This window comes from Canis lupus, chromosome 30, assembly GCF_011100685.1.
Source record: "Canis lupus familiaris isolate Mischka breed German Shepherd chromosome 30, alternate assembly UU_Cfam_GSD_1.0, whole genome shotgun sequence".
NCBI lineage: Eukaryota > Metazoa > Chordata > Mammalia > Carnivora > Canidae > Canis > Canis lupus.
In genome coordinates this window covers 8619872-8643838 of record NC_049251.1, presented here as the reverse complement: position 1 = coordinate 8643838, position 23967 = coordinate 8619872, and the positions used below count along the sequence as shown (strand labels likewise).

Genomic DNA, 23967 nt, shown 5'->3' with positions numbered 1-23967 from the left:
CCTCCCCCCAATTCACCTAACATCTTTAGGCTATAAACATAACTTTGAAAATTGCTACTTTAGGGCAGCCCAGGTGGCTCAGCGGTTTAGCGCCACCTTCAGCCCAGGTGTGATCCTGGAGACCCGGAATCGAGTCCCATGTCAGGTTCCCTGCATGAAGCCTATTTCTCCCTCTGCCTCTGTCTCTGCCTCTCTCTGTGTGTCTTTCATGAATAAATAAATAAGAGTAAGAAAGAAAAAAAAAAAGGAAAATTGCTACTTTTTTTTAAAATATTTTTTTAAATTTTTATTTATTTATGATAGGCACACAGTGAGAGAGAGAGAGGCAGAGACACAGGCAGAGGGAGAAGCAGGCTCCATGCACTGGGAGCCCGACGTGGGATTCGATCCCGGGTCTCCAGGATCGCGCCCTGGGCCAAAGGCAGGCGCTAAACCGCTGCGCCACCCAGGGATCCCCAGAAAATTGCTACTTTAAACAAAATAAGCAACTGTAGTGGTACGACCTCTTAGTATGAAATGGGGGACAGGGTGCTTTTGTGATGCCTTCCATCACTGTAGTCAGTCACCTCTGGCTTCAGAGGTAAGAGCTAAGCTTTCCCATTGAAAGAAAGACTTTCTGGCCCAGCTGTTCATAGGCCTCCTCTTCCTCACTCCTTTACATCCTTTCCAATCTCATGACACAGATTTTTGAAAAGTAATTACAGGATTTTCTGAAAAGAAAAAAAGCTGAAATACTAATTTGCATCAATACTGGTTTTTCTTTTCACAAAATATTTTTTTAAGATTTTATTTATTTCATGAGAGAGAGAGAGAGAGAGAGAGAGAGAGTCAGGGAAAGGAGAAGCAGGCTCCCTGCAGGGAGCCTGATGCCAGACTCAATCCCGGGATCACAACCTGAGCCAAAGGCAGATGCTCAACCACTGAGCTACCCAGGTGCCCCTCACAAAATGATTCTTGAAAATTGGAAGTTTTACATTTGGAGGTACAAAGATAGACAAATTGAAAGATCAATAAGGAGGCAACTTGGGGCACCCGGGTGGCACAGTCAGTTAAGTGTCTGACTAGTGGTTTTGGCTCTGGTCATGATTTCATGGCCCTGAGATGGAGCCCTGCCTTGGGCTCTGTGCTCAGCAGAGAGTCTGCTTGACGATTTCTCTTTCTCACCTTCTGCCCCTCCCCCATTCACACACAAGTTCACAAGCTCTTTTTTTCCCTCTTTCTCTCAAAACAAAAAAAAAATCTTAAAAAGAAAGGCAGTCTTGGCAAAAATAATGAACAGCCAAGCCATTTGCCATCTTCTGATTGTGTATGGCTGACTAGACAAGTCCATCTTCAAATAGCAGCTTCTTCAGGTCTCAGTCCAATTATTCTCTGAAGAGTTTTAGTTTTACAATTAGAGAACTGTATTGAGCATGTGTGCCCTGTGGGGAGAGGAATGGTGTTGTCTGAAGAATCACTCATTCAATCTGTTAATGAGGACAATAGGGCCTAGAAGTGGCTTGATCCAGGTCATAGTAACCAGTGGTTCTCACTGTCTGCCAGGCCTCTGCATCCAGTCAGTATTCCAGAGCCATTCAGGGTTCTAGTTGGAAATTCATTAGCAAATAGGATTTCTATTATTACTACTTTTTTTTTTTAAGATTTATTTATTTATTAGAGAAAAAGAGAGAGAGAGAGAGAATGAGCAGAGGGAGAGGCAGAGAATGCTGAGCAGACTTCCTGATGAGCACAGAGCCAGACATGGGGCTTGATCCCACAAACCCAAGATCATGACCTAAGGTGAAATCAAGAGTTGGATGCTCAACTGACTGAGCAAGGCACCCCTGTCATAACACTTGCTAATATCTGGTAAGGTTTGTTGTATATTCCTTACATCAGTGTAAGAAAGCTCCCTTCTATCTGTTTTTCTAAGATTTTCTTTTTTTTAAGAAATATGGAATGCTTCACAAATTTGAGTGTCATCTTTGTGCAGGGGCCACGTTAATGTTCTCTACATCATTCTAATTGTACTCTATATGCTGCCGAAGCGAGTACTTGCTAAGACATTTTTTAAAAATCATGAATGGAGGGGATCCCTGGGTGGCTCAGCGGTTTAGCGCCTGCCTTTGGCCCAGGGTGCGATCCTGGAGTCCCGGGATCGAGTCCCATGTCGGGCTCCCGGCATGGAGCCTGCTTCTCCCTCCTCCTGTGTCTCTGCCTCTCTCTCTCTCTCAAAATCAATCAATCAATCAATCAATCAATCAATCTTTAAAAAAAATCATGAATGGAGGCCGATGTCTAGGTGGCTCAGTGGTTGAGCGTCTCCCTTTGGCTCGGGGCATGAACCCTGGGTCCTGGGATCAAGTCCCACACCGGGCTTCCTGCACAGGGCCTGCTTCTCCCTCTGCTTATGTCTCTGCCTCTTTCTTTCTCTGTGTGTATCATAAATAAATAAATCTTAAAAAAAAAAACCATGAATGGATGATGAATTTTATCTAATGCTTTTATTCTGTGGAAAAGACAACTCAATTTTTCTACTTTAATCTGTTAATGTGGCAAAATATATTGATTGATTTTCTAATTTTATTTTTTTAAAAAGATTTTATTTATTCATGAGAGACACAGAGAGAGAGGCAAAGATGTAGGCAGAGGGAGAAGCAGGGTCCCTGTGGGGAGCCTGATACGGGACTTGATCCCAGGACCCTGGGACCATGACCTGAGTCAAAGACAGAAGCTCAATTGCTGAGCTACCCAGGGGTCCTTGATTTTCTAATTTTAAAGCAACTTTGAATTCCTGAAATAAACCCACTTTGGCTAAAGTCCAGCATCCTTTGTATAACTGCTGGACTTAATGTATCAGTATTTTGCTTAGCATTTTTACATCTATGTGAATGAAAGAAATTGCACTGTAATGTCCTTATGCAGTCTTTACAAGGTTTTCACATCAAAGTTATGCTAGCCTCATAGAGTAGAGCAACTATCATCTATTGCAGCATAATTGATATATACAATAAACTATACATATTTAAAATGTGCAATCTGTCACGTTTTGACATATGTAGACACACATAAAACCACTACCACAATCAAGAATAATGTACATATCAAGCATCCCCCCAAATCCCCAGGGCTTTTTATTTAAAAATCACACTAGGAATAGCCACTTAACCTTCCCTTAGGATAAACTCACCATGAACTTTTAAACATCCACTGAATAGTTAAGAACTGTATATCTCCAAATATTTGAGACATGGCAGTGAAGGTGAAACTTTGTTTTCTTCTCACATTGGTAAGATCTTCATATCCTCTTTCTGCTAGGATAAAACTAGCTCTTTGACATGATAGTCCACGAACATATTTGTCCTAAAGTCATTTTGAGCCTGAGGAACACTCTAATGGCACTGACTGGCACTCTGGCCATATATATGATCTCTCTACTCCTTGCCTCTTTTTTTTTTTTTTTTTTTTTTTTTTTTTTGCCTCTGGCTTTTTAAAATCCTAACAAAAATCAATCTACCACTCCAAAAAATCTTTCTGGCAGCCAGATTTGGGCCAGCGGATGAAAACATTCAACTATAGAGGGACTACCTCTGTCTTTTTTCCTCAGAATTTAGCCCATATATAGCAATTTTCAATAAAGTATTTCTTCTCAGTGAAGAAAAAGATATCCCCAACTCAAAAGCAAAGAACAACAACAACAAAAAAAGCAAAGAACACTAGCACTGACCTGCAGACTGTTTTGAATTTTGCTCAGACACAGAAATACAGGAATACTTTAGGCTGGTCCTTAATCTGGCCAAGTAATCCTCAGCTTGGGAGACTCCTCAAAACACTGAATGAATTCAGATTTCCTTTGGGGTGAGTGGAACCCACTTTACTTTTTAGTTGTATCTTGAAATAGAGAAATCTCCCCAGGAAATTCCTGAATGTATTAGCTTCCTAGGGTCCTCCAGACTCATAAATATTAAAGAAAAGAAAAAAAAAAGAGAAAGTGGGAGAGAGAAGAAAAGAAAGAAAAGGAATGGAAAGAAAAGGAAAAGGAGGGATCCCTGGGTGGCACAGCGGTTTGGCGCCTGCCTTTAGCCCAGGGCGCGATCCTGGAGACCTGGGATCGAATCCCACGTCCGGCTCCCGGTGCATGGAGCCTGCTTCTCCCTCTGCCTGTGTCTCTGCCTCTTTCTCTCTGTGACTATCATAAATAAATAAAAATTAAAAAAAAAAAAAAAAAGAAAAGGAAAAGGAAGAAAGGAAGTGGAGAAGGGAAGAGGAGGTCAATGCTAAGAGGATGAAATGCTAGTCACTGCTAGTGGGAGGACAAGAGCAACAAAGGACAGTGAGCAGTCGGCTCAGCGTACATCGGCCTGGCAACAATTCCTTGACTCTTATGTCAAGCCCAGGGACAGACAGGACAGAAGCATTTACCTAACTATCACCAGAATTACCTGGACATCAATAAGCTTGATAAAGCAATAGTTGAACTATCTGAATTAGACCATCTCGCATAGTTTAGCTCTGCCAGTCAGCACCTAAGAGACATTTAGTTGGCTTTTAAATAGCAAAGACATCTCGCTTGGAGAACTCAATGAGCCATTTCACGTTTCCAGCCATTTCACTGGACTGTGCACCAGCATGTGTTAAATAAATGCTTACTGAAAGAACAATTCCCGCTCAAAAGAACAAGCAAGCAGAGCCCAAACAAGTTGTACACATGCATGGCAGCTCTCCCACCTACCTGTAACAGTTCATCACGGGAAATCTTGTCATCTTTATCCAAGTCATAGAGTCGAAAAGCAACTGGTAGGGGAAAACGAGAAGTTACTGGAAATTAGTAGTGTTTTGCCCTTTCTCAAGGAAGTAAATATGTAAAGACACCAGACAGAAAACTGACAACAAATAGTTTTTCAAGAACAACTGACATGACTTCTGGATCTTTTAAAGACATTATGACATTTAAGAAATTGAAATGTATCTCATAACTGATGGCATCTTAACCTTGATAAAATACAACCCCTTTTTTTAAAATTTTTTATTTATTTATGAAGTCACACAGAGAGAGAGAGAGAGGCAGAGACATAGGCAGAGGGAGAAGCAGGCTCCATGCACCGGGAGCCCGACGTGGGATTTGATCCCGGGTCTCCAGGATCGCGCCCTGGGCCAAAGGCAGGCACCAAACCGTTGCGCCACCCAGGGATCCCAATACAACCCCTCTTAAGGCAAATTAGAAAGCTTAATAAAAAGAAAAAATTAAATGTACTTTTTCTTACCTTAGAATGTTTACACTTACAAATCTGTAAGTGGTTCTATTTTTTTTTTTTTTTAAGATTTATTTATTTACTGATGAGAGACACACAGAGAGAGGCAGAGACCTGGCAGAGGGAAGCAGGCTTCCCGTAGGGAGCCGGATGTGGGACACGATCCTGGATCCTGGGATCATGCCCTGAACCAAAGGCAGACTCCCAACTGCTGAGCCACCCAGATGTCCCTGTAAGTGGTTCTATAACACGAGGTCATCTCACCAAACCCATCAAGTCTATTTCATACCGTTCAGAGGGAGGCAAGAATAGGAGCCATGGAAGCAAAGGAGCTGCTGACTATACAAAATACTGCTCTTGGAAAATGGCCACTTTGGCAAATTTGTGCCAAGTTTCAAATAACTTGGAGCCCTGAAAATAAAGAACTTCAGTTTCAAATAAAAATGCTAAGAATTTGATGGTCTCCTGGACTTATCATGTTTCTCTCTCTTTAATAATATGTAAGTCTTCTAGAAACTAGGATATATGAAAGAATTCAGAAAAGCAAAAATCATTCAGACAGTGCCATGTTGCTGAAGAGCTACCATGTGAAGAGTGTGTGGCAGTTATGCCTTTCTGGTTCAAGTAACATTTGAACATGTTCTGAAAAGATAAATCTTCTATTGGGTGGCATCCTAGGTAGAGCTCACACTAGGCCCAAAGGCATTAGAACATGGATGAACATCTCAGTGTTTAAACATCATCCCCCCTCCACCTCCTATCCTTGCCAAAAAAGGAGTCCACTAAAAATTGGAAGTAAAAATTTTAGAAAAATTTAACTTCTTTGCTGTGAGATACATATCAGAATTCTAGAGGGGGAAGGGCACCTAGCTGACTCAGTCCGTATAGCACGCAACTCTCGATCTTGCATTTGTAACTTCAAGCCCCACACTGGATATAGATTACTTAAATAAATAAATTTCAAAAAAATTCTAGAGGAGGGAATTACTGGGAGACTTTCTCTAATGCTTGTTTTCTTTAATTTGGTTAGTTAACTTTATCAAATTTGAGAATTTATATGCTTAGGAGGTTTAGATTGCAAAGAAAAGAAGACCAGGGGCAGCCTGGGTGGCTTAGCGGTTTAGCGCGGCCTTCAGCCCAGGGCATGATCCTGGAGACCTGGATCAAGTCCCACTCGGGCTTTCCTGTATGGAGCCTGCTTCACCCTCTACCTGTGTTCTCTGCCTCTCTCTCTGTGTCTCTCATGAATAAATAAAAATCTCAAAAAAAAAAAAAAAAAAAAAAGACCAGGATCATTAGTATTCCTAAAGGAATATGTGTTTATTTTTTGATTTTTTTTTTTTTAAGATTTATGATAGACCTAGAGAGAGAGAAAGAGGCAGAGGCACAGGCAGAGGGAGAAGCAGGCTCCATGCCGGGAGCCCGACGTGGGACTCAATCCCGGGACTCCGGGATCATGCCCAGAGCCAAAGGCAGGCGCGAAACCGCTGAGCCACCCAGGGATCCCCGGAATTTGTGTTTAATATATTCCCCAGAGTGAACAGACACACACATACCCGTATATGTTTTTAAGTTTAAAATACATAAAATGTGTTATCTACTAAACACTCTTAAGGATGATTTTAGAATGCAAATCTGTTTGCTATGTAACCCACAGATAACTGTTTCTGAATTTTTTTTTAAACTATTTTATTTTTTAAAAAGTAATCAGGGATCCCTGGGTGGCACAGCGGTTTAGCGCCTGCCTTTGGCCCAGGGCACGATCCTGGAGACCCGGGATCGAATCCCACGTCGGGCTCCCGGTGCATGGAGCCTGCTTCTCTCTCTGCCTGTGTCTCTGCCTCTCTCTCTCTGTGTGTGTGACTATCATAAATAAATAAAAAAATTAAAAAAAAAATAAAAAATAAAAAAAAATAAAAAGTAATCACACCCAATGTGGGACTTGAACTCATGACCTCAAGATCAAGAGTAGCATGCTCTACCAACTGAGCTAGCCAGGCGTTCCGGTTTCTGAATTTTTTCATCAGCTGTTATATACATATCCCTTCTGTCAAGGTACTTACAGAAGCCTGAACTGCTAATTTTTTTTTTAAGATTTTATTTATTTATTCATGAGAGACACAGAGAGAGAGAGAGAGGCAGAGACATAGGCAGAGGGAGAAGCAGACTCCATGCAGGGAGCCTGATGTGGGACCCGGGTCTCCAGGATCAGGCCCTGGGCTGAAGGTGGCGCTAAACCACTGAGCCACGCAGGCTGCCCTAAATTTTTTTTAGATTTATTTATTTATTTGAGAGAGAGAGAGAGAGAGAGAGAGAACGCGCAAATGTGGGAGCAGGAAGAAGGGCAAAGGGAGAGAATCTCAAGCAGACTCTTCACTGAGAGCAGAGCCTGACATGGGGCTCAATCTCAGGACCCTGAGATCATGGCCTAAACTGAAATCAAGAGTCAGGTGCTTAACTGACTGAGCCATCCAGGTGCTCCCTTAACTGCTAGTTCTTAAAACTCAGCTGCCAGGGACTAAATGTTTGTATCCTCCCAAAATTCTTATGTTGGAACTCTGAATCCCCACTGTGATGCTATTAAGGGGTGAGGCCTTTGGGAGATAATTAGGGTTTGATCAGGTCATGAGGATGTGGCCTTCATGATGGAATTAATGCCCTTATTAAAACTAGAAACAGGAAATCTCTCTTCTTTGCTGTTTCTACCTCCCTCCCCATGTGAGGATACAGCAAGGAAAGGGGGGCTCCTCTGGGTAAAGCAGGAAGACCCCCACGAAGAACCTGACTGTGCTGGCAACCTGTTCTCAGACTTCCAGTCTCCAGAAATGTGAGAAATGTCTGTTGTTTAAGTCACTCAGTCTATGGTGTTCTGTTACAGCAGCCTGAGCAGAGGAAGACATTGGCAGAGACGTAAATGCAGAGATTACCTGATAGGACCTTTGAGAAAAAAACCACAGCATTAGTTGTTGTTTCTTAACTGACTTGGATTCCTATCAGGCAGTTCTGGCCCTAAACCAGCAATGACATTTTCGCCAAGATAACAAATGCTCAAACGACTGAGCCATTTGTTAACATTTCTGTCTTTCCTCTTCTCATCTCTCTTTTATCTCCCCATTCTTTGGTCCTATGATTTGGACTCTCCTAATCCAGAGCTGTCTTCTTGCTTTAAATGCTTTCTGGTGCTCACGATTCCCAAATGTGCAACTCCAGCTTAGACCACTCCTCTGAGCTCCTGACACTGATGTCAAAGCGATATGGCTTAAGACTCTGGCTCTGCTGAATTCTGGCTCTGAGAGTTACTACCTATGGAAACGTGATCAAATTATTTGACCTCTTCATGCCTCATACACCCAAAAGGTGTAATCAAAATGAGGATAACAGAATCCACCACATAAGGTTGTGAGGACTAATGAGTTGATACATGAAAGACACTTGAAACAGTGCTGGGCACACAGTAAGAGTTCAATAAATGTCATCTACCTCCCATTACCTCTTTATCCTCCTTTGAAACCACTCACTACTTTCTTGGTAATGCTTTGTTCTCTGAACATTCCAAGTATTCATTTACCCCCATTGTTCCCTGTGCCTAGAGCTCTCTTCTGTTCTTCTCATGTTCTGCTCTGTTTAGCTCAGAGAGGCTTTCACTCATGAATCCTTCTAATGCAGTGGCATTCCCTATCACTTTCTCATCTCACCTTATTCGTTTCCTTCACAGACCTTGCCATGATCATGAACGTTGTTTCTTCATCTTTTTTCTTCTTCTTCTTTTTTTTTAAAGTAGGCTCCATGCCCAGAGTGGGGCCCAACACAAGGCTTGAACTCATGACCCCGAGATCTAGACCTGAGCTGAGATCAAGAGTTGGACACTTAATTAAGCCAACCAGGCACCCCATCTCTATTTTTCCATGTGGTCTGTCTCCCTTATTAGATCGTAAGCTCTCTGAAAGCAAAGATCTTATCTGATTTATGAATCATTGTATCATAGGACTAAATTAGTGCCTGGCATACAGGAGGAGTTGCTCAAACATTTGCTTAATGAAAGACCAATGAATGATCTCAGTCAAATCTTTACCTTTTAGACACTGATTCTTCTTTAAAAAAAAAAAAAAAAACTGTGGTAAAATATACCTAAAATTTACCATTTTGACTCTTTTACAATGTACAGTTAAAGTACTTTCACATTGTTGTGTAAACACCACCACCACCACCACCACCCATCTCCAGAACTTTTTCATCTTCCCCATGAAACTCTGACCCATTAAACAAGAACTCCCCATTTTCCCCCATCTCTAGTCTCTGACAACTTTCTGTGAATTTATGCTACTCTAGGAACCTCATATAAGAAGAATCAAACAGGGGCAGACCAGGTGGCTCAGCAGTTTAGCACTGCCTTCAGCCCAGGGCGTGATCCTGGAGTCCTGGGATCGAGTCCCATGTCGGGCATGGAGCCTGCTTCTCCCTCTGCCTAGGTCTCTGCCTCTCTCTATGTGTCTCTCATGAATAAATAAATAAAATCTTAAAGAAAAAAGAATCAAACAATATCTATCCTTTTGTCTGGCTTGTTTTTTTTTTTTTTAAGCCTGAGTAGGTTCATCCCCATGTAGCATGTGGCAGAATCTCCTTTTTTGAGACCAAATAAGGTCTCACTGTCTGTATGTAACACACTTTTTGTATCCTTTCATCTTTCTTTTTTTTTTTTTTTTTAAGATTTTATTTATTTATTTGAGAGAGTGACAGAGCAAGCATGAACAAGGTGGTGAGGGGATGGGCAGAGGGAGAGGGAGAAGCAGACTCCCCTCTGAGCAGGGAGCTGATGCAGGGCTTGATCCCAGGACCCTGGATGAAGGCAGATGCTTAACCACCTAAGCCACCCAGGCGCCCCTCCTTTCATCTTTCAATGGACATTTGGGTTGCTTCCACCTTTTAGCTATCGCAAATATACTGCTCACGGTTTCTTCTTGGCTACTCTCCCTAACTCCACTTTACAATATTTCCTCATCATTCAAATATAAGAGCTTCATGCAGACTCCTTATTTCCCACATCATTCATTATGTGTTGTAAAAAACTTCAGGGGTGCCTTGGTGGTCATCTAGTGAAGCATCAGCCTTCGGCTCAGGTCATGGTCCTACAGTCATGGGATTGGGCCCTGAATGTAGTTTCCTGCTCAGTAGAGTCTACGCCCCCCTGCTCATGCTCTCACTCTCTCAAATAAATAAATTAAACATCTTTTTAAAAAACCTACAAAACTTCAATCATCTAAGACAATTAGAATATCAACAGGGAAGCTTATAGATCTCTCCCTTACTTACCACACATACCCTGGACCACTGTAAGGTGGGTTGTACCTTTCATGTAAGACATAACCTCACTGATCTGAAAAGGAGAGCAATTCGGAACAATTCCTTAAGGACAAACAGATCAGTAGTGCTATGTGTGCTTGGGCCTGTGCCTACATAGGTACAGTTAAGCCTTGGTGGTTGTCCTTGACATTCTTTCACAGGAGCATAAAAAAAGAAATAGAACCGAATGTGCTGTCAGAGTTCCTACTCTATGTAAAAGATGGATCATAATCAAATTTGGTTCTAGAAACTCATATTTTTAAGTAGGTAAATGTGGAAGGTAAATGTGTCTTAATGGCAAATATGTTGCTAGATATACAATGTTCAATTGCTCTTAGTTTACACCAAGAGGTGCCATCTTGCTTGGTTCTTTAGCTCAGTGGGAAATTCAGAGAAAACCGATATACAAACAGAAGTAGAGACACAAGACTCCTCCATGGCTTTGGTTTCACTGATCTAATCACATGAACATGATCCCAACAGATAGAGTGCATGAGAATTCTAATTGGTTTTCAGCTTCCTGTGAAGTTGGTCTGAAATTCAAGACTAAAGTAATGGAAAAACTATGTATAACCTTCACAGTACTTTGCTTTTATTTTATCTTATTCTGAAGTTTGCCATTTCTAGGGTCACCTGGCTAGCTCAGTTGGTAGAATATGCAACTCTTGATCTCTGGATTATGAGTTCAAGCCCCATATTGGGCATGGAGCCTACTTAAAAAAAATAAGAAGGCAGGAAGGAAGAAGTAAGGAAGGAAAAGAAACAAAGTTTGCCAGTTCTGTGTCATTCTGTGCCTTCCTTCCTTCCTAAACAGACTCTCATCCACAGCTATCTCTCTCCCATTAGATGTGAACAGGGAAACATACAGCCTAGTTGCTGATGAAAGCCATCATGTGACCACAAGGAGCCATGCCTTTGGATGAAGCAGATCATAAGGATGGCAGAGCAGAGCAATAGAAACAAACACAATAAACTCTGACATCTGCCTCACCTGATTTGTGTTTGTTTGTTTTTAAAGATTTTATTCATTCATAAGAGACACATAAAGAGAGGCAGAGACATAGACTGAGGGAGAAGCAGTCTCCCTGGCAAGGAGCCTGATGCGGGACTCGCCCAGATCCCAGGGTCACGCCCGGGGCCAAAGGCAGACAGTCACTGAGCCACCCTGGCGTCCCTGTCTCACCTGATTTGTAAAGTGAGATAATATACTTTCTTATTGTTGAATCCAGATGAGTCAGCTAAAGGTATATCCTAACAGATATACCAAGTAACTACCAAATCTGTTTGGAATATTTTCTTCAAGGTCAGTGTGAATTAAGGCACACAGGCCACAGCAATTTATAAAGGAAACAAATTACAAAGAAAGGACTCTAATCCATATATTGCATAAAATATCTGGATCAAGACATGGGAATACAAAGCTGAAGAAGTAGAATTTTTTTCTTAACTGTTTGGTAATTTGAAAGGTCTATAATGCAGAAATTTTTAAAAAACCACAAGGGGTCCAATTTGTTTTACCTACTAGTTTTTCTTTTTTTTCTATTGGGGTAAAATACACATTGATGTTGTTGTACCATCATCCATCCCATAACTCACTTCATCTTGCAAAACTGACTCTATACCTATTAAATTACTCCCCATTCTCTCCTTCCCCTATCCTCAGCAATCATCATTATATATTTTGTTGATTTTGACTACCTCTAAGTACCCATATCAGTGGACTCATACACTATTTGTCTTTTTGTGACTGGAATCATGATCTCAAGGTTCATCTGTGTTGTGGATTATTGAAATTTCCTTCCTTTTTAAGTCTGAATAATATTCAATTCTATGTATATAGCACAGTTTTGCTTATCCACTCATTTATGGATGGATAAGGAATTGCTTTCTCTTTTAGCTATTGTGAATAACGCTGCTAAGAATGTGGCTATAGCCACATCTCTTCAAGACCTTGCTCTCAATTCTTCTGGATACATAACCAGAAGTGGAAGTCTGAATTATATGGTAGTTCCATTTTTAGTTTTTTTTTTTTAAAGATTTACTTATTTATTTATTTATGAGAGAGAGAGAGAGAGAGGCAGAGACACAGGAGGAGGGAGAAGCAGGCTCCATGCCGGGAGCCCGACGTGGGACTGGATCCCAGGACTCCAGGATCGCGCCCTGGGCCAAAGGCAGGTAGGTGGTGCTCAATCACTGAGCCACCCAGGGAGCCCCCATTTTTAGTTTTTTGAGGAACCACGGCACTGTTTTCCACAGGGTTATACCACTTTACATTTCCACCAACAATGCACAAGGGTTCCAATTTCTCTACATCTTTTTAAAAGATTTTTATATATTTATTTGAGAGAGAGTGAGAAAGATCACAAAGGGAGAGGGAGAAGGAAGACAAAACTGACTGAGCCACCCAAGTACCCCCAATTTCTCTAGATCCTTAACAATTCCTGTTATTTTGTGTTATTTTTGTTTATTTTTGATAATAGCCATCATAACAAGTATAAGGTAGTCTTCATTTGCATTACCCTAATAATTACTGTTCATCATCTTTTTTTTTTTTAAGATTTTATTTATTTATTCATGAGAGACACAGAGAGAGGCAGAGACACAGGCAGAGGGAGAAGCAGGCTCCATGCAGGGAGCCTGATGTGAGACTCGATCCTGGGACTCTGGGACCAAGCCCTGGGCCAAAGGCAGCTGCTCAACTGCTGAGCCACCCAGGCATCCTAAGCATCTGACTCTTGATTTTGGCTCAGGTCATCTCAGGGTTGGGGGATCAAGCCCCACTTCAGCTCCACGGGGCTCCTCCTCCTGCTTGCACATCCCCCATCTCTCTATCTCTAAAATAAATAATTGAAATCTTTAAAAAAAAGATCTTCTTTCTGGGGTACCTGGGTAGGGGGAGCTCAGTCCCTTAAACTCTCAACTCTTGATTTTGGCTCAGGTCATGATCTTGGGGTCCTGAGATAGGACCCCAGAATGGGCTCTATGCTCAACAGGGAGTTTGCTTGGAGATTCTCTCCCTCTCTCTCTGCCCCTCCCCATACTGGAGGATGCAAGTGTGCCTGCATTCTGTCTCTCCAATCAATCAATCAATCAATCAATCACAAAGAAGCACTTCTACTCTGTCACAAAGTTGCCTTAATTTTTTTGTCAATTGAATTTCAATATAATTGGTTTTCTTCATAGTCCTATGCATTTGATTTTATGCTTTCAAAAACATTCTGAGATGGGGTCAGTATGATTCAACAGACTGCCAAAGGAATTCATGACTTAAAAAAAGTAGAGCCCATGCTAGGCAGGGAATTCAGGTAATAGGTATGTGTTAGGTCTAATGACCTTTAAAGTCTTCTTTAATCCTGGATTAGAAAAGCAAGCATAGTTTCATTCTACGCTTTCATAAGAGCACAGAATGTCTCTTTACTGTCTTCTCCTTAACCAACTCACTTGATTCACGGATTCTCTCCCTTCGTGATTTGCAAATCATTCCAAATGATGTGATGGCACACAACTTGTAACTAATAGGCAACACCTGAGTCTACTCTACCAGCTGAGTTGTATGCTGACCAAGAGCCAAGTGTATACACTGCCCTAAAACTGTGCTATTTGTACTTTTAAAAAAAAAAACTATATAATTAATAAAAAGCAAAACATGTATGTGAAAAGTTATTGTTTCTGTGAAAATTAGACAAATTAGGGACACCTGGGTGGCTCAGCAGTTGAGCACTTGCCTTTGGCCCACGGCATGATCCTGGAGTCCCGGGATCAAGTCCCACATTGGGCTCCCTGCATGGAGCCTGTTTTTCTCTCTGCCTCTTTCTCTGTGTGTCTTTCATGAATAAATAATTTTTTTTAAAAAATTAGACAAATTACTCCTGAAAGACTCAAAATTAAGTTACTGGAAAAAATGTGTTAACATAAATATGGCAGAACAAGTTTAAGAGATGGAGGAAAAATGTAAACAACAGAAAAATTCTATTTTTGGAATGCTTTACAAGTATCTTTAAGCTCTTTTTCCACTTAAAAGAAACTGTAACCAGAAATCTTAGACATTATAGATGTGCTCTATTCAAAAACATCACATGACTCCCATCAGCAGACTTTTATGAAAATAAACCAAAAAAACTCTTAGTCCCACACTGTACAAAAGATTGTACAGTGAATGTGTTCTTAAATATTTTAAGGTAAAATAAAATGTTAAACCATATATCCTCTTCTGTGATTCTATGTTATAGCTGGCTTTTTCAATTATTAAATTCCTGGTCTGACAATAATGAATAAGAAAATTTCTATTATGCTAATGTCAGAATCAGGCAAACATGTACTAAACATATGCTGAAACTCTGAAAACATTGAGACTCAGACTGTATCAAATGGTATTTAGTCTTGAAAGAAGAAATTAGAATCCATTAACATAAAGTATTCAATACATTTGAGAACTATTTATCAGAGTTCTATTTTCTTCTACGTTATTTTCTTTGTACTTAGCTTTCTGCTCTTCATTAAGGTATCTGATATTGTGGTAAAGAAGAGCAATATTTTACTGTTTTGGTTCAAAAATCTTCCCTGTCCTATATAACAAAACTTATTTCTGCGCTGAAACTCTTTACCTAAAATATCAAGAGAGGAGTAAAGTCATAGCCCCATAGCCAGGGAAATCTGAGGATGTGGCCCAAGTTAAAAGTTTAAGTCTTGGGGCATCTGGGTCTGGGGATTGAGTCCCACATCGGGCTCCCTGCAAGGAGCCTGCTTCTCCCTCTGCTTATGTCTCTGCTTCTCTGTGTCTCTCACAAATAAATAAATACAATCTTAAAAAAAACAAACAGCTTTTTATTTTTCTTTAAGTCATCCAATAAAAACTTGATGGGTCCCATTTATTCTGTGGCTTCAAAGATCTCTCTGTACATCACTGTGCACTCTTGTAAGAGAAGCCTGGGTTCAATCAATGTAATACATTTCCATTTTAACTTGTGTTGAATGAAAAGAGAAGTTCAATTTCAATTTCTGGAAAAGTGTTGTAAGGGATTGAGCAATCTCATAGCCAAGGAAAGGAGGCAAGAGGCAGGGGGACAAAAGTTAAATATTGCACTAAGCCAGCTGTCTACTCCTACTTAACTCCTATCCAGTATCCATCAAATTCTAAAATAGGCTGAGCACGGCCATTCTTCCTTGTGATGGTGCTAGGTCTTATTCACTGTTGTTGCTCTAGGACTCACTACACTGCTTGGTGCATGGTAAGCATTCTCTGAATTTTAAAGATAATATTAGCTGCTAAGTTCTTACTCCTGGGCACTATTTCAAGTATTCGACATATTTTAACTAATTTAATCATCACAACATCCTTATGTGAAACCCCTTAACTTCCCATTTTACAGAAGAGGAAACCAAGGCCCAAATATTTTAAATAATCTGCCCCAAGTCACATGACCAAAAAGAGGCAGAGCTGGAAATCAAACCCAGTCAGTGTAATTCCACAGTCTTGAGCTCTTCATCACTATGCTCTTGTAAATGCTCGCTCAATGAAGGAATGAGTAAATAAATGATTTGTAAGGAATGAAAGCAAATATTTTAAGCCAGAAAACTTTATCTCCTTACAGTGCAGTTTGTTGCTTCGGCTATTGAGTGGCTCTGGTCCATTCACATCTTTGCTTTTTTCATTATCCTCAATGGGTCGAAAATGAGCCAAAGTTCTCATGAATCCACGGAAGTTTACCTGGTCCTCTCTGATTGGGAAACAGAATAAAAAGAACACCATCTCAATCGGGGTGATTCTTAACTCAATAATATACGGGCAACAGTTTTAGCTAGAGTGGCCTGAAAGTCCATTTAATGAGATCTTTCCCCATATGCATGATTCTTCAGGGCTCATAAAATACCTTTGTTAAGTGTCACCCCAACCTTGTGGGGCAGGTATTATTTTTCCCACATTATAAATGATTAACCAGACTTAGAGAGGTTAACAGAACTCAACACAGTCACCTACTAAAGTTCCTTATAGCTCTTTTCCCAAAAAGGATTTCAAAGTAGCACCAGGTACATTACAGCCAAGCCAGGACTTGAATTCACTGCTTCAAACTCTACAGGGAGCATTAAATTAGCTATTTCAACCCAATGACTCCTCAGCCTCAGCCACCAATCATGTTTCCCCTGCAGTCACATACACCTAGTGATATGTTAAGGTCAAAGTATCCTATGGAAATGCAGCTTTTAAAATAAATAGTTTGTTATAAAAGCAATAAATACATTTTTGGAAATTTAGGGGAACTAGAAAAATAACACTCTTAGCTCTATCAATTACAATTATTGTTAACATATTTTTTTCCATTTATTTTTCTAAGCTTTTTGGATAACTGTGAATATACTGCATGTACAATTTTCTATCCTGCTTTTTAAAACTTTTAAGCATGTCTCCAATCAATATAAACACTTTGAAATATTTTAAATGTCTGCAAAATAATTGTGTTACTTATGATTTTATTATCCCCTCGTAGTTGGATAGATCTTTTTCCTATTTCTCATGATCATAATGTTTAGAAGACTTATGTAGAAAGCTTTTCTGGTATTTAAGACTAGAGGAAATCTTTCTTTTTTTTTTTTTCTTTTTTTTTTTTTGAGGAAATCTTTCTACCATGCCACAATCAGTAAACCTATGAGAAATAATTCTAAAACTTGAATGAACAACATTCTTTAGTATTAAAAAAGAATATCCCACATGACATAGTTCTTTATTTATAGCAGTCATGGAAAGAATAGGTTGCCTGGTTCATGTGGCCTAAAAGTAAATCCCAGTTTTTCCTTGCCTCACTGAATAGTTGAGGTATGTCAGGTCTCTTAAATGCCAGGCAGACACACAGATCAGACTTTCTAAGGGTAGAGTTCAAAAGCTAGGTCATGAGCCCACTGTACTCAAAGGAATGACTGTTAGTTTCTCAAGTTAGCTATATTGCTAATGTAGCAGTAGGTCTAAGGAATAATGTGGAATGAGATTTAAGTCATATGCCAGAACAACGTATTAATGAGTACAAATATTACTGATATACATCTCTGAGTAAAAGGGAACAAAATGCCAATACTTCACTTTCAAATCTCATTTTAAAAAATTCCACTTGCACAACTTTAAAGAAACAAAAAACCCAGAAATGGACTATCTGTATCTTATTACAGCAGGGAGCAGAAGGGCAGCTTGCTAAGAGTTTAGTGGTGCAGCCCTGTGTGGGCTTCCTCATGTACACTTGCCTAGTGTCCTTAGCAGAACATTGCACAGGACAGCAAGCGATACTGTAATCAAAAAGCTTCCCACAAACTGCTTTTTCTAATAACCAATGGTTACTATGGAACTCGGAAAAAAATGTTGGCAAAAAGACTCTACTGGGTTTACTTTTCATTGCAAAAGGTTTGGACACAAACCATAGTTGTGAAAGTTATCTCTGGACAGGGTCAATGCTCTGCATGAGCTAAGGAGGAAGTAGAAAAAAACTCAAGAATTCAGCATAAAAACCACACCTGAGGGATCCCTGGGTGGCGCAGCGGTTTAGCGCCTGCCTTTGGCCCAGGGCGCGATCCTGGAGACCCGGGATCGAATCCCATATCAGGCTCCCGGTGCATGGAGCCTGCTTCTCCCTCTGCCTGTGTCTCTGCCTCTCTCTCTCTCTCTGTGAATATCATACATAAATAAATAAATATTTAAAAAAAAAAAAAACCACACCTGAAACAAACAGGGTAGTTTATGGAGAGAAAACTGAAGATGGGCAAGAGATTACTCATGGTCAACATGAATGCGAAGACAGCAAGTGTCAGTTTGATTCGATTCCTGTCTTCACATAAACTAGCTGCTGCTACTCTTCTTGCTCTGTCACTCAGCTTTACTGAATGCCCAACTTTTCAATTTGCAAATTCCTTTGTTCTCAGTTCAGAGTTCTTAAATTTCCTCTCCATTTTATCTGATAATATCCTCACTGACACTTAGTGTCATTATTAAAAAATTGGCAACCACTGAACTTTTTAAAGTCCTTTGGGTCATACAGATAAGTCTTGAGGAACCAGGAAGAAGTTGTTAAAGAGATTACTTAATATAATATGATAAGCTTTATTCAGAAAAAGGTACCTAATCAAATCAATAAATATTTACTCAGTACTCTGAAGTCAGTGTATTAGGTACTGAAACATATCAGGGGATCCCTGGGTGGCTCGGCGGTTTGGTGCCTGCCTTTGGCCTGGGGCGTGGTCCTGGGGTCCCGGGATTGAGTCCCGCGTCGGGTTCCCGGCGTGGAGCCTGCTTCTCCCTCCTCCTGTGTCTCTGCCTCTCTCTCTATATATATGTCTCTCATGAATAAATAAATAAGTTTAAAAAAAAAAAGCTTAGTTCTACATTACACAAATCCAAATCTATTCAACAAACTTGTGTGTGTGGTAGAGAGGACTGTATCCTTAGCCAATATTGTAAAAGAAAAATAAAGGTTGTGGAAATGTTCCACATTCAAGGAAGCCAAAGAGACATGACAACTGACCCAGACTGGATCCTATACTGGATGAGAGGAAAATGACATAAAGGAGATTAAAATTGGAATATGATTGATATCGGGATGCCTTGTTGGCTCAGTGGGTTGAGAGTCTGCCTTCAGCTCAGGTCATAATCCCAGGGTTCTAGGATGGAGCCCCATGTTAAGCTCCCTGCTCAGTGGGGAGCCTGTTTCTCCCTCCTTACCCTCTGCCTGCCACTCCCCTCTGTTCATGCTATCTCTCGCAAATAAATAAATAAAATCTTAAAAAAAAAAAATTCTCTGGGACACCCGGGTGGCTCAGCAGTTTAGCCCCTGCCTTTTTTTTTTTTTTTTTTTTTTTTATGATAGTCACAGAGAGAGAGAGAGAGTGAGAGAGAGAGAGAGAGAGGCAGAGACATAGGCAGAGGGAGAAGCAGGCTCCATGCACCAGGAGCCTGATGTGGGATTCGATCCCGGGTCTCCAGGACCGCGCCCTGGGCCAAAGGCAGGTGCCAAACCGCTGCGCCACCCAGGGATCCCTAGCCCCTGCCTTTGACTCAGGACATGATTCTGGAGTCCCAGGATCAAGTCCCACATCAGGTTCCCTGCATGGAGCCTGCCTCTCCCTCTGCTTGTGTCTCTGCCTCTCCCTCTCTCTCTCTCTCTCTCTCTCTCTCTGTCTCTCATGAATAAACAAATAAAAATCTTAAAAAACAAAAAAGATCTCAAAGACTTTATGTTAAAAAAAAGTAATGTATTAGTAATTTAAAATATTAATTATATATATATATTTTAATATTTATTTACTCATGAGAGACACAGAGAGAGGCAGAGAAATAGGCAGTGAGAGAAGCAGGCTCCATGCACAAAGCCCGATGTGGGACTCGGTCCCAGGATCACACCCTGAGCCAAACGCAGCCACTCAACCTCTGAGCCACCCAGGTGTCCCAAAATATTGATTATATATTAAATGATATTTTAAATATATTGGATAAATAAAATATATATTAACAAAGTTAATTTAACTTGTTTATTTTTTACTTTTATGTGGGTACTAGAAAATTTATAATTATGTATGTGACTTGACTATATTTTCATTGACTTGAATGGAGAGACAGACAACATAAGCCATTGAGGCAAAATGTTAATGATATAACAATAGATGTGTCTGGGTAAAAGACATACAGGAGTTCTTTCTATTATTTTCAGTTTTAGCAACTTTTCTAGAAATTTGAAATTATTTCCAAATAAAAGTTTAAAACATTTTTTGTTTTACATAAGGGTAAACAGAGATTAAGTACAGAATTTTGAGGGCAGCCCAGGTGGCTCAGCGGTTTAGCGCTGCCTTCAGACCAGGGCGTGATCCTGGAGACCGGGATCGAGTTCCATGTCGGGCTCCCTGCATGGAGCCTGCTTCTTCCCCTGCCTGTGTCTCTTCTGCCTTTCTCTCTCTGTGTCTCTCATGAATAAATAAATAAAATCTTAAAAAAAAAAAAAAAAAAGGACAAAATTTTGAAAATAGGCTCATATACCTATTTGAAGAGATATTCTATATATGATCAAGTTAAGAATGCTCAATATAATCAGTAGGATCATGATCTAAAATAACCCAACCAATGACATTATTCCAGACTTGCCTCAGAAAGGAAGCCAACAAAAAAAAAAAAAAAGAAAGAAAGGAAGCCAACAACTCACAGACTCACCCCTCTGGAAAGAAGGCATTAATGATCCGGTCCCCCAGTGGGTTGATGGCAAGTTCCGGAATTCGCTGGAAATCTTCCCGGCTGCCAAAAAATCACCTTGAGTTAAAAAAATACTGGCCCTTAGCATGTACTCATTCAGTCATGCAAGAGTACAACCTAGCAAGAATATTACCTCATGGAATTTACTTCTGTGGCAAATTACACCAAATAACTGCAAAGAATAGCACTTTAGTAGGTGCCAAGTGTTTCTTGTACCAACTCAGGAGTGGAAGAAGCCAGATTTGACTATGCTACATTCCAGGGAATTCGGCACACAAGTTACTTCAATAAAACAACTGACAAGCAAATACTGAGCAGTCCCTGTAAATCATTCCTTGAACATTACCATTTTGTACTTAGTTATTAAGTTTTGAGAGTGAACAGCAATGCAAACCACAGAGCTTATGTATGGTTAGCAAATATCCTGTACCCCTGTAAGACCTACAACAACTATGAATTCCAAGGAATTCTTAGGCAATGTCCAAGGAAATAATAAAGTGTGACAATTTCCATATTTCCATGCTCTGAATCTGGCTTTTTCTCCATTGTCTTCTACAGACTCAGAGCTAGAGAAGTATTTAAGCCTGGAACCTTGCAAGAGCAGTCATCCTCTCTCAACTTGTAAGTTATGCTGAAATGAATATTATTAGCTGCCATTCACTGTATACACATCACGTGGCACTCTGTTTATACACATTATCTAATTTCTTCAAGCCAACATTTTATCTGTACCCTTTGAATTGAGGAAACTGAGAGTGAGATAAAGTACAAAAGCTAGTAAGTGGCAGAACTATGGTTTAAATCGAAATTTACGGATCCCTGGGTGGCGCAGCGGTTTGGCGCCTGCCTTTGGCCCAGGGCGCGATCCTGGAGATCCGGGATCAAATCCCACGTCAGGCTCGCGGTGCATGGAGCCTGCTTCTCCCTCTGCCTGTGTCTCTGCCTCTCTCTCTCTCACTGTGTGCCTATCATGAATAAATAAAAATTAAAAAATAAAAAATACAAAAAAAAAATCTAAATTTAAGTCAAAGGACATGTTCTTTTTTCTAAAAAATAAAAATAAAAAACACACTTCTGAGGCACCTGGCTATCTCAGTCAGTAGAGTGTGACTCTTGATCTTAGGGTTATGAGTTTGAGCCCTATGTTGGGTGTAGAGATTACTTAAAAATAAAATCTTGGGGCATCTGGGTGGCTCAGTGGTTGAGCGTCTGCCTTTGGCTCAGGGCATGATCCCAGGGTCCTGCATCGGGCTCCCTACAGGGAGCCTGCTTCTCCCTCTACTTCTCCCTAAGCCTATGTCTCTGCCTCTCTCACAAATAAATAATTTTTAAAAAATCTTAATAAATAAAATTAAAAAAACCCAAACCACTCTTCTTGGGGTGCCTGGGTGGCTTAGTTGGTTAAGTATCCGACTTCAGGTCATGATCCCGGGGTCATGGGATCCAGCTGCATCAGATTCTGCACTTAGTGGGGAGTCCGTTTGAAATTCTCTCCCTCTGCTCCTCCTTTGCTCATGCATGCTCTCTCTCTCTCATATAAATAAAATCTTTTTTTTTTAAGATTTTATTTATTTATTCATGAGAGACATAGCGAGAAAGAGAGGCAGAGACACAGGCAGAGGGAGAAGCAGGCTCCATGCAAGGAGCCCAACATGGGACTTGATCCCAGGTCTCCAGGATCAGGCCCTGGGCTGAAGGTGGCACTAAACCGCTTAGCCACCAGGGCTGCCCAAAGAAAATTTTTATTTTTTGTTTTATTTTATAATCCCCACTGTGCAGGGAGCTTGACTCCTCCGCTAGATCCCAGGGCCCTGGGATTATGACCTGAGGCAAAGGCAGATTCTCAGCCAACTGAGCCACCCATACACCTTAATAAATAAATCTTTTAAACCAGACAGACACACACGCACATACTTCTTTCCCATATTAAACTTCCTCAAAGGTACTCTCCCAAAAATGTTCAGTAAGTATTTTCTAAAAACATCTTAGTTGATATTTTGTGCCAAGAATATAAAGCTATTACATATCTGTGCTGTATTCCTCAAAAAAATGAATGTCATGAAGGGCATAGAAAGGCAGAGGATTGTTTCAGATCAAATGGGGCTAAAGAGACATACAAAACCAAACTCAATGCACAATCTAGACTAGGAAAAACATTGCTACAAAGGACATTACTGAGCCAAGAGGTAAAAACAGAATACAGGCCGTACAGAATATGGGATAATATAATAGTACTATATCAAAATGCTAAATTTTTTTTTTAAGATTTTATTTATTTATTCATGACAGAGAGAAAGAAAGAGAGACAGACAGGCTCCGTGCAGGAAGCCCAACATGGGACTCGATCTTGGGTCTCCAGGATCACACCCCAGGCTGAAGGCGGCACCAAATGCTGGGCCACCAGGGCTGCCCAAAACGCTAAATTTCTTGACTTTGACACAACAATGTCACACTGAAGTATGTGGCAAAATATTAACAATTGGTAAATCTGGATTTCAGGTATGTGGACTTTCTTTGTATTCTTCTTGGAATTTTTCTTTAAATTTGAAATTATTTCCAGACAAAAAAGAAAAAAGGAGAAAAATAAAAATAAAATTCAAATAAACCTGATTCTTGCCTTCAAGACCTTTACTAACAGAAGAGAGAACATTTATTTCTCTGTCCCCTTTGTACTAAATGCTAATGAAGGGGATCCCTGGGTGGCTTAGTGGTTCAGCACCTGCCTTTGGCCCAGACCTTGATCCTGGAGTCCCGGGATCAGTCCCGCATCAGGCTCCCTGCATGGAGCCTGCTTCTCCCTCTGCCTGTGTCTCTGCCTCTCTTTCTCGCTGTGTCTCTCATGAATAAATAAATAAAATCTTTTAAAAAAATAATAAATGCTAATGAAATTGTTCCTATTTTTATCCAGAAGCCTTTAATATTAATACTCTGTTTCTCTTAGAATGGTTTGACATTTAGATGGTCCTGAATTAATTCAAGAAGCTCATCTGCAGCACATCCGGTAGTGACACGTAGGTAGAAACTGACCTACGGGACTGAGTACAAAGCTCTGAAATAACTCTAGATTCTAATCTTCCTTGATCACTTAGGGTAATGTTTACATCAGTGAATGAATCAGAAGAAGCCATTGCTTAAGATGATAAAAGATAATTACTCAAGTCCTGATTATTTAATTCAACA

The 23967-nt window shown here is 40.4% G+C and overlaps 1 protein-coding gene and 1 non-coding gene across 3 annotated transcripts in view; both read right to left on the bottom strand.

Annotated features, from left to right (window-relative positions):
• Positions 1 to 23967, bottom strand: part of CHP1 (calcineurin like EF-hand protein 1) — a 46336-nt gene that overhangs the window by 1231 nt on the left and 21138 nt on the right. For both annotated transcript variants that reach the window (XM_038580117.1, XM_038580116.1), the window contains 3 exons: positions 20749 to 20829; positions 16161 to 16288; positions 4712 to 4773 (listed from right to left, as the gene is read on the bottom strand). In XM_038580117.1, the coding sequence (XP_038436045.1) occupies positions 4712 to 4773; positions 16161 to 16288; positions 20749 to 20829 (271 nt within the window). The remainder of the gene's footprint in view (positions 1 to 4711; positions 4774 to 16160; positions 16289 to 20748; positions 20830 to 23967) is intronic.
• Positions 1928 to 2034, bottom strand: LOC119866976. Its single transcript, XR_005381926.1, has one exon. It is a non-coding gene; the product is annotated as a U6 spliceosomal RNA (small nuclear RNA).